General features: G+C 44.2%; 1 protein-coding gene and 1 pseudogene across 2 annotated transcripts; one reads left to right on the top strand and one right to left on the bottom strand.

The window, feature by feature from the left end:
• Positions 1-2,885: 2,885 nt before the first annotated feature.
• Positions 2,886-14,219, bottom strand: LOC126547444 (gamma-soluble NSF attachment protein-like). 2 transcript variants are annotated; one of them, XM_055062755.2, is made up of 11 exons: positions 14,133-14,219; positions 13,971-14,018; positions 13,797-13,864; positions 13,603-13,687; positions 13,456-13,473; positions 12,814-12,954; positions 9,818-9,884; positions 4,440-4,510; positions 4,111-4,269; positions 3,895-4,015; positions 2,886-3,816 (listed from the first exon to the last, which is right to left on the bottom strand). In XM_055062755.2, the coding sequence occupies exons 1-11, from the start codon at positions 14,135-14,137 to the stop codon at positions 3,607-3,609; spliced, it is 993 nt and encodes a 330-aa protein (XP_054918730.1). In that variant the 5' UTR covers positions 14,138-14,219; the 3' UTR covers positions 2,886-3,606. The 2 variants fall into 2 exon arrangements, with proteins under 2 accessions (XP_054918730.1, XP_050051406.1); XM_050195449.3 differs by having other exon boundaries at positions 13,971-14,216.
• Positions 8,702-9,811, top strand: LOC140215463 (uncharacterized; annotated as a pseudogene).
• Positions 14,220-14,764: the final 545 nt, after the last annotated feature.

The following is a 14,764-nucleotide window of genomic DNA, read 5'->3' as shown; positions in this document are numbered from 1 at the left end:
CATACCACGCACCGCAGACGAAACGAACGGCCTTCAAAAGACTGGTTTTCAGGTCATGCCCGACGTGCAAGGAGCTGTGCGTCAATGACTAAGATTGACCATCGGATTGGCCACTCCAGCATGCGATATAAATCCTTCACGGCGGCATCCAATGGCTGCAGGCCTGCGGTCTCCATCCATCCAGATGGTTGAGGAAGGGTGTGGCGCCGCTTTGCTTTTCACTTTTTTTTCTCGTTTTGACTCTGTCTCGGTGCAATTGTGGGCGACGCGCGAGGCGCAAAAACGTGAAGCAGCTGGCGCCATCTTGTGGTGCGCTGCGCCAACTCACGATGCTCTCCGGTGCGTGGGCGGTACGGGCGGGGCGGGACGCGCTGCGCGACGATGGCGGCAGATACGAACTCGCGTAGGTGAACATCGCCCCGTCTCGGCATTGCTCGTTTCAGGGAAACCAAGCAACGCAAATGACAGGATTACTTTGCATGGCAAACGCTGTCCTGACGGCAAAATTATATCCGATATTCGGTGAATGTCGCATATAGTTATATATGTTTTCCCCCTTAGACCCAATGCATAAAATGACAGTTCCCTTGACCCATCATTATAACCGATATATCGTTATATGTGGTACCACTATAAGTGGACTGCACTGTATATGCATCCCTTCTTCCTGTCTTCACCATTATCTTTCATCAATCTTTTGTGTCCCCTTTCCCTTTTCCCCTGTGCAGAGTTGCAGACCAGACCATGCTAGCTCAGGCCGACCGCTCTGCCTTTCTCATAAATTATCTTTCTCTCCTTGTGATATAACATATTGTCGTCATCGAGTTATGCGTGAGACGTGTAGTGTAGCAGTACTCCTCCTTCACGCTTCCCTAAGAACACTAGGTGCCATCTAGCGCCGCCGTCGCAAAGCCTGGGCAGGGCCTCCGAAATGGACGGCGCGACGGTGCGTGCGATCATACCCACATGTTTGTCTTCGATCTGGCCCACCCCAACTCTTTTATGTTGGGCTTCATGAATGTGCATATTTTCTTATGAGAATATGTATGGTGTGTTGGTTCACTTCAGGGTACAATTATTCACTTCAGGGTACATGTCCCAACTGTAGAATTGAATATGAGCAGTAATAAACTCATATCCATTTAGCAGAAATCAAGTGCTTAGCCCCACCGTTGAGAAATACATCCTTAAATTCTTGAACAGGAAAAATTATGATCCATATGAGAGTAGCAAAAATCTACAAAGTAAACTCGCACACTTTTCTCAGAAAGCTTGCCACAGTTGAAGAAAAATTCAACCTGATGCAGGAATCAAACCAGGCACTAGTGCCTTTCAGGAGAGTCGCTCTACCATATCAGCTAACCAGGAAACAAGCAGACTGCAAAGCGAGGCTGAATTAATCTGCAACTTGAAGCACAGGGACAATGAATATGGCAAATCATTTCTGCAGAAATCTGCGAGGTGGAGGAAGTTTCATGAAAGGGAAAAATGTCACTCACCTGAGAGTAGCACAAAGCTACAAAGAAAACACACACAGGTTTCTCAGAAAGAAAAGCTTTATGGTTGAAGGAACTTTCACCTCGGTCCAAGGACTGAACCTGGAACCAGTGCCTTTCCATGACTGTCTCTCTGCAAATTCCCACAGAACTGATCTGCCATATTCAGTCCTTATTCTGTGGTGAAATGCATTGATGTTACAGTTAAACCTTATGAGCACTGTGGAAAACGCAGTGCTGATAAGTCTTACCTGGCATCAGTCTTTAGCATAAGAATAAGCTGGTGGAGATGATGGGTCAGTTGGTAATGTACAGAAGCATTGGTCGATCACTTCGGGATACAATTACTTTTGCGAGATTCTGCGTGCCTCAGCACCGGACACGGTGTCTACGAGCAACAGCGTTTCTGGCACTGTGCGAGGAACGCTACCATCTGTAGATGCTGATGCATCCAGTGCCGAGTCACGCAAACCCTCATGAAAGTGATCATATTGCCGAATGTTATTCACCGAGAATATGCCATAGCATCTGACAAGAAAAGATTGTCCGTTCAGTCTTTCATGATGGTCATGCTAACTTTCATTCTACTTTACTCAACTTCATGTAACAACTGGAGAATTAAAAATTAACAATAAAACAATGCACATCAGAGGATTGATTTACATTCTAGTTAAGAATGCAAATACCAGAAGATGAGATTTACCCTAAGTCCTTTGCAGCCATTATGGAAAAGGAACAGCCACTAGGAAAAACATTTGTGAAAATGACTGAAGCAATTACACTGTCACATGCAGTGTTGCAGGTAGCAAAAACGTGGACAGCAAAAGTGGCAGACGAATGCCACTCTTCAGTCATGGTGGTGATTTCATAGCCAGCTTTCACTCAGAAAAAATCTGAGTAGCCAGCTTCTGAGAGAATTTGGAGTAAACTGAGGGAAAATTTGAAGTGCTAACCATCAGGTAACTAAACTGTAATTGAAGTGTAAGAACGGCTCAATACTGTTGTTATTGACACATTTGTAAACTGCAGAACTGTACGTTGACGTATCACTGCTCTGGCCGCCAGACATCTGTTTCCTTATGCTGTCATATTGCGAACATGGAAGACAGGAAGAGAAACACAAGTTCCACGCCAAGAACTGGAACATTAATAATTAATAGTATTACGGTCGCACTTTGCATGGTAATAAAGAGCTCAAAAATCTCAAACCAGTTGCAAACATTGTGCAAGTGTCAACAAATTTCCATTGCATTTCAGTGCCTACAGCTGCTATCTGATAATGAAGTCTATGACACAGGCATGCTTCATTTATTCCAATCAATCACAAGCAATGCCGTGTCCAGAAGCTCCTCCATCAATAATTAGATTTGATGAACACATAACACAATGCATGGATCAACAAATCTTATTCTGCCAAAATTAAAGTACATCCTATAAAGTACAGATGCTCTGTGGAATAACAATCCAGCAGCTAGACAATGATGCCATTGAGTTTAGGACCATGTTTTTATAACGTATACTGAATAATGTAAACAAATTTAAATAAAGTACTGATCCTCAGCACTGTAAAAAGATATACTAAAATTTTCATGTCTCATTAGTAAAAACCGAAATCCAACCGAAATAAAAAGCGTGCCTCAATAATCAAGAAAATTGATCTAAACACACACTTACAAAGCATGTATGAGTACTTCTGAATCAGAACAGCCAACATGCATACATCCATCACATTAAAGCGTAGACCTAGAAAGCCACTATGATACATATCACGTGCAGTAACACTCCTCCCAAGCCAAGATGACTACATCAGGCGCCATGTCGCAATGAGCTTCTAATTACTGGTTGCAAATAATGGCACTATATAGGCCCTCCAGCAAATTGCAACTTTTTAGCTCTGTTTTAAACCATCAGTGTAGTATTAATAAACGCAGCAGGCTGAACACTGATTCAGAGCAGAAAATGTCATCCCACAGCTACATGACATTCAACAGTTTAGATGTATGGGTTCCTGATAGGGAATGCAGCAACCAATATTGAGCGAAGGTGACGATAAAGATAGGAATGATTGCATTAAGATGAATTACAAGAAAAACAATGGCCACCCACATTCTCACAGAAGACCACCAGCATATTCATCATCAGAGTCTCCAGCAGTTGTTGAATCAGGAACTTCAAGGTGGTCCTGATCTGGTTTATCAACTGTTCCACTGTCTGCATCCTTGGCATCGTCTCTTGCCTCAGCACTGAGCTTAGGCTCTGAGGCTGTCTTCTTGGCAGACTCTGCTACCTGCTGCCCAAGCATTCTGGCCAACTTTGCATACTGAAATGAGCATGCAGCATTGTGTACAACATACCACGGGCTTTCTCAGGCACATATCCCTATCAGTCTCCTGCTCACCTCTGTATCCATGTGCCGGAGGAAGGGTGCATTGAGAGCATGAGTAACCATATCTGGGTCCCCTTCATCGTATCCTTTCAGTAAGCATGACAGGGTGTCCTGTTCTTGTGCTTCGAGAAACCTGCACACACAATTTTTGAGTGGCAGCTTGAGTGGCAACCCAAGTTTCTCCTGTTGCACTTAAGTGGAAACGCCAGAGAGGTTGCTCCTGCTCACCCTCCATCATGGTCAACGGCCTTGCTGGCTGCTACAAAGTCATCTCTTGCCAAGTGCACAAGCACCAGTGCCACCACCAGGCGCCCAACAGCTCGTTCATCCTGCGCTTCTGTCAGCAGCTGCTTTTGCCGAGATACGGCTTCCGCTGCCTCGTCCCACCTAGCCAAGACAAAGATCCAAAATATGTGGAACACTGGGCACACAAAGTTTTCGTAAGATTACAGGCTAGGCAGTGCATCAGGCATTAGCCCAATGACTGTGCAATATTTTGTGGGCACAAACTAAACAGAGGCATAAGACTTGAGAGGCATAAGCACAGGGCTCCTCACCTAGAGAGCTTGAGCAGAAGACGAACTGCATGGCCACAGAATTCAGCTGATTGCCTCGGGCGATCTTCAACCTAAGAAAAAAGAAAATGCGAGCATAGGTTCAATCTAAATAATTAGGCATAGCCAATTGATAGATTGGCGCCCCTATTAATTTAATAATGCTTCAACTGTTCTTTATTTTTTAATTGTCATTAATCGATTCAGGTCACATGAGCAAAATCAGGCTCAGGCAGAACCAGCTCCGGCATCCACACTTCAGTTGCTCAACACCAAGGAAGAGAATGAGAGATTGAGCTACAATGTATGCTGCACTTCCGAGCCAGTGGAGATAAAATTCAGTCTCTGCTGCAGCTGCTAGTGCACAGGCACTGAACAAAGGACCAATGACATGCTAAGAAGGCTTACGTGTCCTATGATTTGACGATGATGGAATGCACTGCACCTTTCAAAGTGTTTTCCTGGAATGGAGGTGCCCAAGTGCCTGTTGCACAAATGGACAGGTGAATGCCCCTAATTTCAGCATTAATCAACTAATCCAAATTGCAGTTTTATTGCCTCACAAACCCTTCACAAGAATAGCATTATGAAACATTGCTCCAGTGCACAAAAACAAGGATGAGCAGAGAGGGACAACACGAACGCCTGGTGTTGTTGTTGCCCTCTCTGCTCATCCTTTTTTTGTGCACTGGAACGATGTTTCATAATGCTATTCACAACCTACTAACCCAGCTGTCCACACTTCACAAGAAGACTGCAGAAAGCTAATAGCGAATCTGTTCACCTGGCAAAATTTTTTTGTATGAAAGAATGAAGCATGTGCAACGCTTGTCCCAGACTGTAGGACTGCTTGAACTTCTTCCTAGGCATTGACGCGTTTGTCTCCCTGTTCTGCTAGTATTTCACTCAGTGTCCAGCAAGGTGCAAGTATGGAGGAGTGTAGGAGTATGAAGGGCATTCTTGCTGAAAATTTTACTGGAGCCCTGCACGGCTGGAACGGGCCTTGCACTTGCCAACTTTGCAACGTCCGGACGTGGTGATGCTGTTGATGCGTAAACTGGGACGAAGACAAGAACTACTACTACTCTCGCAATCTCCGAGCTATCTGTGAGGGGGTAGTGGTTTCACAGTTGCCACCACCATTGCTAAGGAAAGCGAGAGCGGGAACGAGAGAGAGAGAGAGATGGAGAAGCCATGTGGATCAATGCTGTGCGCCCCTTTAGCCAGTCACAGTAAACTCCAGGGATGAAGTTAGTAATCTTAGGGATGTTTACTGCATTATATGCAAAAAGGCATTTTCTTACAGTTGAAGAATCACCAATAGGGGTGTGCAAATAGGGAGTTTTGAGACCGAATCGAATACGGATTGAATAGTTCCAGAAGTGAATCGAATCAAATACTTTTTAATAATGTATAGCCATTATCACAATTAATATAAAACTATGTTCACATCCCAGTATTCTTAATGTTAGCAAGTTTCTGTCGTTACATAGTATGTTATGAAGTATTTATTAAAAGCATAAATGGAACATTAGGAGCAAACAAGCAGTTTCTTTCCATGCACAGGGCTCTTCAGAGAGTGCAAACAATCGCTGTACAGCCAGTAAAGTACGGCTACCTAAGTGACATAGCCTGTTTCACTATGCAAGTTCTCAGGTTTTATGTCTATACTATGACCATGTGGGTGAAAGCTTACTGTAATTTTACTCCTATTCTATGTTTATATGGGCGCAATGGGCATATTGAAGTACTTGAAAGGTATTGAAAAAGTATTTACACTTGCACATAAGGACTCTTCGATTCAAAGACCGAATCAAAAAGGACACTATTCGATTTGTTATTAGGAAGTTTTGAATGTTTGCACACCCCTAATCACCACGCTTAACTATCGCAAGTAAGTGGAGTGCCCAGGTTTGCCAATGAGCTAGAGTCCCAAGAAAGAGCAGGCACTCTTTCGCAATCAGTCACATCACTTATGTGGCTGCCTTCCACAACTGGAATGTCACTGAAAGGGAGAAAATCAACACCCTTATACGCAAGACTTACAAGATTGCCCTTGGCCTACCGGAGTCCACAAGCACTGCTCGTCTGCTACAGCTGGGGGTATACAACACGCTTGAGGAAATCGTGGAAGCGCAAAGAACCTCTCAACTCGAACGCATGTCTCTGACAGCCACGGGCCGGTACATCCTGCAGAAACTCGGCTTCAACTACCACGTCCAACACGGTCAGAAACAGGTCATTCCACCCGACCTCAGCGACACGCTGCTTGTCGCCCCTATACCTCGAAACTTGCACCCCGAATTTAATCGGGGCCGACGCCAGGCCCGTGCCAAGACACTGCTGGGCTCCTTGGGTGGAAAGAGGACTACGCGCTTTGTAGACGCCACAGAATACACACGAGAACACCGGTTCACGGCGGTAGTCGTAGACGTTAGCTCCCGGCTTACGCACGCGTGTAGTGTCGCAACGGAATACCCCGAAACAGCGGAAGAGGTAGCGATTGCGCTTGCGCTTACCGACCCCCTCTGCGAGGTAGTTTTTAGCGACTCACAATCCGCAGTTCGCAACTACGCGCGGGGGCGCATTTCCTGCGAAGCTCTCCAGATTCTAAGGAAAGCTGGTCGACAGCACTTCGATAACACCGCGATCATATGGTTTCCAGCGCACGTCGCCACCCCCACCGATGAAGGCCTCATTAACTTGAACGAGGTAGCACACCGCTCTGCGCGAGAACTGACCCGCCGCGCAGAATCGGAGACCACCTCTTCGAGTTCGGAACTCCTGGTTCAAAACCCGCGAGAACGCCTGGTCAGGTACAATGACATCACCAAGCACTACCAGCTAGGCAGGCGGTTGCTGCCCCCACCTCACCCTATGCTGAAACGTCGCCAGGCAGTCATCTGGCGACAATTGCAAACACAAACATTTCCCAGTCCAGTGCGATTGCAGCACATTTTCCCCGCGCAATACCCGACTGCTATTTGCAAATTATGTCAGTTAACTAGAGCGACGCTGTCACACATGTTGTGGGAGTGTCTGGTTACATCAGCTACAATGGCAGTTGCTCCGGAGGCTCGTGCGTCGAAGTGGGCCGCCGCTCTGCGCAGCTCCAACCTCAAGACACAAGAGTGGGCTGTCCAGCAAGCCCGAGAGGCGGCGACGAGGCAAGGCCTCGAAGTCCCCTCAAGGGAGACCTGAGCCCGGGTCGTCAAATTTTCCGGATTCAAAATAAAGTTGTTTCCATCCATCCAGGCAACTATGATCACTTATGCCAGGCACCCACTTCAGGGACAGATAGAAGAAAGCCTAGTGCAAACTCTTACTCCCTGGATTGTTTTAGAGCACAGCTCTTAGGCATCCACTCTTGCGTCAAGCGTCGGTGTAACCAAGCAAACAAATGCAGCGAATGAAAGAGTAAACGTACAACACAGCGGGGAATGAAAATATCAGCAAGAGCAAAGAGAGTGCAAGGAGGAAAGCGGAGAAGGGTATAACAAAAGCATGAGAAGTGTAGTGCCGCGCAAGATGTGCACTTCGGCGACGATGGCTACGATATGGCGCCAGAGTAGCGCGCGTCGTCTGGGAGGTCCGTCTGTGGCAGCTGCTGTAAATCACGCCCACGCATCACCCACGTGCTGCTTCTCGCGATCGCACGATTAGCAAGGCAGTTGCGCCACACTTCGCTCCGTGTGCAATGTGCCGCACAAGACAGATTGTCCGCACCAGCCAATATATTGAAAAATTAGTGCTCAAAGTTCACATAAGGGTGTATCGTAATCATCGGTGAATTTTTTGCTAGTCAGCCTCTGGCTACTGTTAAAGACACCTGACCAGCAAAAGTCCTGCAGATAGCCTTGGACACACCTTCATACTAACCGCCATCACATCCAGCAGTGAATGCTAGGCTGGACACCCTGTCTGACACAAAAATGCAGCCTCCAAGGGGAACTTTTGGCTGACGGTTCCATCAGCTTAACAGCTGACTTCTGGACTTCAATTGCCAACTATTGTTACCTTGATGTCGTTGTGCATTAGATAAACAACTGGGTGCTTTGACTGACAACATTACAGGCGAGAAATGTGCCCAAATGGCACACAGCTTATCAATAAGCCTGTGAGGTTTTTGGTAAATTGATGTAAATGTGGTGGCCGTCTGCAAAGATAACACATGCAACATCTGCCATGGGGTTGAATAAGGTAACTTCCACAGCCTGAAGTGTGCGGCACACATGCTGCAACTGTACACTCCCAAGGCACCCGAAATGATTTAAGTGTTAGCTATCTGTCGGAACTGCACGTCATTTTAAGTGCAGCTTGAACTACCAGTCAGTCCTTTCAAAGCATGTAGCAGAACTAGGTGCACTAGAGAGAAGCTCCAACATTATGTTGCCACGTGATGGAACAGCACATACATAATGATAAGCAGCGAGCTTGAACTTAGGAAGCCTTTGCATCATATCATGGAAGACTAGAACAGCAGCAAGCCTCCAAGCATCATTGCTGTGGAGTGCAACATGTTGGAAACACTGTGAGATGGCTTGAAATCTCTGCTTGATGTGACAGAGCTCCTTGGGGAAGAAAAGCATATATGACTCGATCAGTTCCCAACACAGCCTTGCAAAAGTCAAAGACCTCGAGAAGTCAATAAATGACAAGGAACGACTGTGATCTGACATTTATCTGCTGCTTGAATGTGATTCTGGTGGATTCCAGTGACAAGAAACTTGTAGCATGGCAACATTATAAAGATTATGAGGTGGCCTCTTCTCTTGATCAATGAGCCTAGCATGCTTCAACAAAGATCACAAGGGGCGCATTTAGGAATGGCTTTCGAGGCTAGTCAGTGCATTACTGTGCAAGCAAATCCAATGTGCCCCGACGAAACAGAGGAAGTGCTAATTTTCAGTGGAAAACAATGGGTACACAGCACCAAGTCAGCTGTTGTTATACCTTTTAAAGTCAAAAGTCACTGATTACTTGGATCTTTTGCAGGGGTGACTAGCACAGGGCTCCCATCTACATCACACCTTGCAAGCGCTCTTTCAGTGTAGCTGGCATGAATTAAATAACCTTAGGAACTCTTTACGGCCAAAGAACATTAACAAGCTTCATTCCTTCTGCAGCTGGATCTCAGTGGATTTTACGTGCTTGAATGTCCACTCACACAAAGTGTTGTTGACATAATATTAAGGGCAACGGCCAATTCAAATAGCACGGTTTGTTTTTCAAAGTTTATCAACACAAATTGCTCGTTTTTATTTTTAGCTCATGTACATAAGACAACAATCCAGTTAATCTATTAAAAGGTTCTGATTAATCTGGTTTTAAATTTTAATCAGTGACCCACCATACAAATACATGATAAGGTATCGCCTTACTGAAACTATTTCAGCTGCTCTGTTGAAGAATTCCACAGCCACTTCAGGAAACTTGCCTTCAAGAATTCTGAAATAAAAATGCACACAAATTAAAAAGGTACATACAATTCGCACACAAAAATCAATACTTTCATGCTACAGCCCACTGAAATCCAGGAGGGAAAACATGGGGAAGGCAGGAGATGGAAATTCAAGATGATGAGCAAAACGAGAACAACGTAAAAGCGGGAGCCAACGTTTCAACAAGTGAACTTGTCTTTTTCAATGCACCCTCAAAAAGACAAGTCCACTTGTTGAAATGTTGGCTCCCACTTTTATCTTTTTCTCGTTCTGCTCATAGCCCATTGAAATGTGGCATAAGCATGATCCATGCTTTTAGCATGCCTTGAATTATAAATGTGTCTTTAATTTTCCCATTGGAGGTCTTGCCAGGTTTAGTGCAGGTTATAGCAAGTATTTTACAAGAGGATTCTGTGATTTGCTTCACCTGCAACAAGGGTGTTGAACCGAACCCGAATTGAAAACCATACCATAACTGGAATTCTAGCCGGAACTGAACCAGAACCAATATTTTTGGAGCATGCCTGAACCCAAACTGAACCTAACCAAAAATAATAATGGTTACCAGTTCAACATGAAACAGTTCAAGCATACAGGGCGCAAATGGGTGCTCAATACATCAGCGGTTACCTATTTGAAATGATTAGGCGCCACGAGAACACAACTGAATCAATTCTGTGGCTTTACGTGCCAAAACCCTGATTTGATTATGAGGCACATCATTGTTCCAACTCAAGACTCACAAGAACATCATTCCGACTCACGAGTTGAGTTATGTACGAGAATGGGGATAGACGATTGGTACATGCTGGTAACTATACAGCCAATTCGGCAGAGGTGCTTGCACTTATGAAATCAGCCATGCTTGTTGTATTCTGCTGCTGAAACGTTGTTTCAAGGTCACCACAGAATCCCCGTTTCTGTTGAAGCTCCCAGTTCGGCCATTAGGTCAGCTCGCTACTATTACTGGATGCATTGTAACACGCACGTCAGGACACATGGAGTGCAAAAACGATGGTGTCCTCGAGAAGAGAAAATGGAAAGACCAACTATTCCACGCACACAGCTTCTTGTAATAATACTACTGCGCCCACTAATGAATGCCATCACCTTCTCAACACTTAGTAACAATGGCTGTATGCAGCACAGGAGATGTGCTTTTGTTGCACGCCCTGGTTCAATGCATGTTTGGCGACTAAACAGAGCACAATGCCTTTTGATTTCTACAAATAATTCTCAGGGCATAATATGCGTGATTTCAACTTTTTTGTGTGCATTTAGTCAGTGCAACACTCTTCACCACATGCAGTTGCGTAGGAAATACAAATTGCGGTGTTTAGCAAAAACTGTCCTCGTTCACGGTTGTGATGCATCAATGTCCTTATCTGCTTTGGTTTAAATAAAAAAGCAGAAAACTAAGTGAAATATCATTTGCTGGCTTCTTTCTTTTTTACAGACTAGAAGTTTGGAGTTGTAAACTATGTAATTCGATCTATGTAATGTGAATCCATGCTTTGTCACAGTTCACTCCCCACCAGTTTTGTAATAATTACTTGAAGCTTAATAATAATAATAATAATAATAATAATAATAATAATAATAATAATAATAATAATAACAGTGACTAACTATGCTGCTGTGAAGGCATGGAAGCTAAGCCCACCCAACAAGAACACAGGCACTTGTGTCCTTTTTATGTCCTGTGCTGTTAGTAGTTTTTTTAATTACTTTCAGTGTCACCGTGCACCAGATGTGAGCATACTGTATCACAGTGTATATGTATAAAATAATGTAAATGCACCTTTTGTTGCCGAACAGGCTCAGCAAAATTTTTCTTTTCCCTTTTTTGGAAATATTTGATATTGGATGGTCATTTTTCTCATGTGCTCGTATTTCGTTCCAGTAGAAAGATCTGCTATTCGAACACCCCTATAAATTTCTGTTTTCCCCGTACTCAGTATGGATGACAATAAATGGAAACGCGGGAAAGAGGGGGGACGCATCGAGGCACCGTGCCACATGCCGCACACTTTTGCTACAACACTGTCTAAGATGGCCATCCCTTTGTGTATGGCTGCTGTAGCTGCACAACATTAAAACGGCAGTGATATTCCTGTAGAAAACATTAATTTTTGCCTCTAATGTGCCAGAAAGCCCATTTCTTCCATCTCTTGACAAAGCCTGTGCATACACCACACGGACAAGCCGATAGCACTCTGCAACATTTCGCCATAAGACAGGATAATGTTTACTTTGTTGCACTGGCTCACAAACCCATTCAGTGTTGCAAATTATTATAAAGCTTTTTCTCTGAACTGGAAAGAAATTGGAGCACAGTGAACCCGAAGCGAACCAGTATTTTTTTTTGTTGTTCGACGCCCTGCCTGCAACATTCTTTGGAGAAATTCTATTGTCCTAGCCTTCATCCTTCTAATACCCCAGTTACATGGCGCACCTTCAATCATGACCTAGCTCAAACAGGATAGTATTTTGCGATCATGATTGGCTCACTTCTGCAAAGAAGCCAACCCCAATGTAGATATTCAATTGCAATCAGACTTGAACGCAATCGAAAATGCCCATCTGACACCGATGCAGCTTACTTGTCTACTCTAGGTGAGAACAGAATGAACTTGCACATCCTGAAGGAGCTTCAAGCCATTTGACCTAGATGTTTCATGTGAATTTAGGACAAGCTTATCTACCTGTATTACAGCGCAAGAACCCTTGACCAACGAATCCGCATGACAATACTCACAAGGCAACTTCCACAGACTGCAAACCATTCAACTGAGAATTCATCATCACACCTCTCAAAAACCCTCTAGACATATGTGCATAAAATTTCAAAAGCAATGCAAACATTATAAAATGAAATGTCTGAGAAAATGGCCAAGTACATAATTTGACTATAAGAATTCAGTCACAAAACTCACTTTGCCCCTCGCTCCAAAACTAATGCAGCTGTGTCAGGGCTTCTTGAGTCAATAAACAAACGAGATGCCCTATCGATGAGTTCAGCTGCAGCCTGCAGGTTACCCATATCCCTGCTGACCAATGCTGCTTGTTCTAACTGCCTGAAATACAAAATACCAAGTTATTCACGAAATTAAAAAAAAAAACTTCTTAATTATTTTTGTAAATTGATCTTATTGATTAACATACTGTTTGTTCACTGCACTGCGACTACATTTCTAAACAAGTACAAATGCTTTATCAGTCCGATACTGAACAATGTTTATACATACTTTTTCGTACCTATAAAAACGTATCTATAAACGTTGGTACTGAAGGCGGCACGATTAGTGGCAACAGATGTTCCCATATGCTTGCGAAACTTTCATTATTCAATTCTATGGTGCAAAATATTTGGCTATAGCACGTGCACTTAGTGCATTCCCCCGGGCCTCTATGTAGGCAACATTGAAAGCAATGCGCGATGCTGACAAGCGTGGTACTAAATGCCGAGTACACAGCATATTGCCCAGTGTGCCTTATAGATAACCAGCAGCGGTGTTGTAAGCCGAAGTTACACCATCATTGCACAACAGGCAGAATGTTGAAAACGATCCACTCACTTGCCGCTAGCGAAGAATCTGAAGGAACAAAGTTAAGGACATCACGGTGCTCATTCAGCATATGCTGATTAACTAGTTCAATGTAGCAACTAACAACAACAGTCAACTAGTTCAATACAACAGCTAGCAAAAAGATTCAAAGGATACGATCCATTCTTGAGGTAGCAGTCAGCTGCGCGGAGATGGGCGTCTTTGCATTGGTCCAGAGACTTCGCCGCTTTAAAGCAAGTTGCTAGTCGCAGTGCGACAAAGAGAGAGAAATGTAACATCACCGAGCAAAGCACACAACGCGTGTGCGCTATGCACGTATTACACAGAGCATTCTGAACATAATACATTACCTGCTCGGCTGAACTCGCTTGCGGCGTTATCGAAATCTGGCTTCCACTTCAGCAGGCCTGTTTTTAAACTGAAGAAATATAGAATGTTAAAACAGGGCACCATACACTGGTGACTTCTGTGGACTGCGAAACTGATTTCGTAGTGACATATATAGTGATCACACATAGCATTACCATTTCTCAGCTTGTCGCAGAGCCTCCGTAGCCTCAGCAACCTTGCGACTGGCCGAAGAGTTGACCGGTGTACCCATTATAATGAATAATGATAAATAGGTGTTGGACACGAGCAAACGATTAATACAGCCAACAACTACATCAATACGAATTGAAACTAACCACATAGAATAAAGAACCAACTTCTAACCAGCCGTCGGCCCGTCGGCTGCAGCAACAGAAGCCGCATGACACTAAGTAACGGCGCTGTCACAAGCCGCTGTTGCGCCATATCAAAATGATCAAAATGCCGCATAAAATTATACCTTAATTGTTGTCCCAGTCAGTATATTTTTAGTATTGCGTTTTTGTGAAGTGAAAGTATACTAATAGTTTGCAAAAAATTATTACGCGTTGGTAGTTATCGTCAATGGCTGGCCCAACGTGGGCCGGCCATTTGCAGCCGAGTGCAATCGAGCCACGCAGCCGAGCTATGGACCGTAGCCGAGCCACTTGCAGCCGAGTGCAATCACGTACGTACAGCGGCGCAGTTCACACTTGCATTTGAAACTAGCAAGTTTCAAATAAGCGTGTTGATTTATGCTTAAATGAAAATAACCATGTCGCCACACCACTGCTGGGCTGTGAACTGTAAGAATTCATTGGATAAAAATCCACGTTTGCAGTTCTTTAACTTTCCAACGGATCGAACGCTGTAAGTGTTTATATGATTTAAAAAACGCGCACGACAACTTTTTCTTCTTCTTTGAAGAGTTTCTTTCTCTTGTGCAATTAGTGTTGGTTTATGTTAATCG

Source organism: Dermacentor andersoni, chromosome 1 (genome assembly GCF_023375885.2).
Source record: "Dermacentor andersoni chromosome 1, qqDerAnde1_hic_scaffold, whole genome shotgun sequence".
Taxonomy (NCBI): domain Eukaryota; kingdom Metazoa; phylum Arthropoda; class Arachnida; order Ixodida; family Ixodidae; genus Dermacentor; species Dermacentor andersoni.
The sequence above is the reverse complement of the archived record's forward strand: the minus strand, read 5'-3'. Positions and strand labels throughout refer to the sequence as shown.

Bases quoted from the DNA above. Each gene is read 5' to 3' on its own strand.
- LOC126547444 (XM_050195449.3), bottom strand. From the start codon at position 14,137: ATGTGGTTAGTTTCAATTCGTATTGATGTAGTTGTTGGCTGTATTAAT. The intron at 13,688-13,796 runs GTAATGTATTAT...CACTGCGACTAG, and splicing joins AAGCGAGTTCAGCCGAGCAG to CAACTTGCTTTAAAGCGGCG. The intron at 4,270-4,439 runs GTGAGGAGCCCT...TGTCTTGGCTAG, and splicing joins CTTCTGCTCAAGCTCTCTAG to GTGGGACGAGGCAGCGGAAG.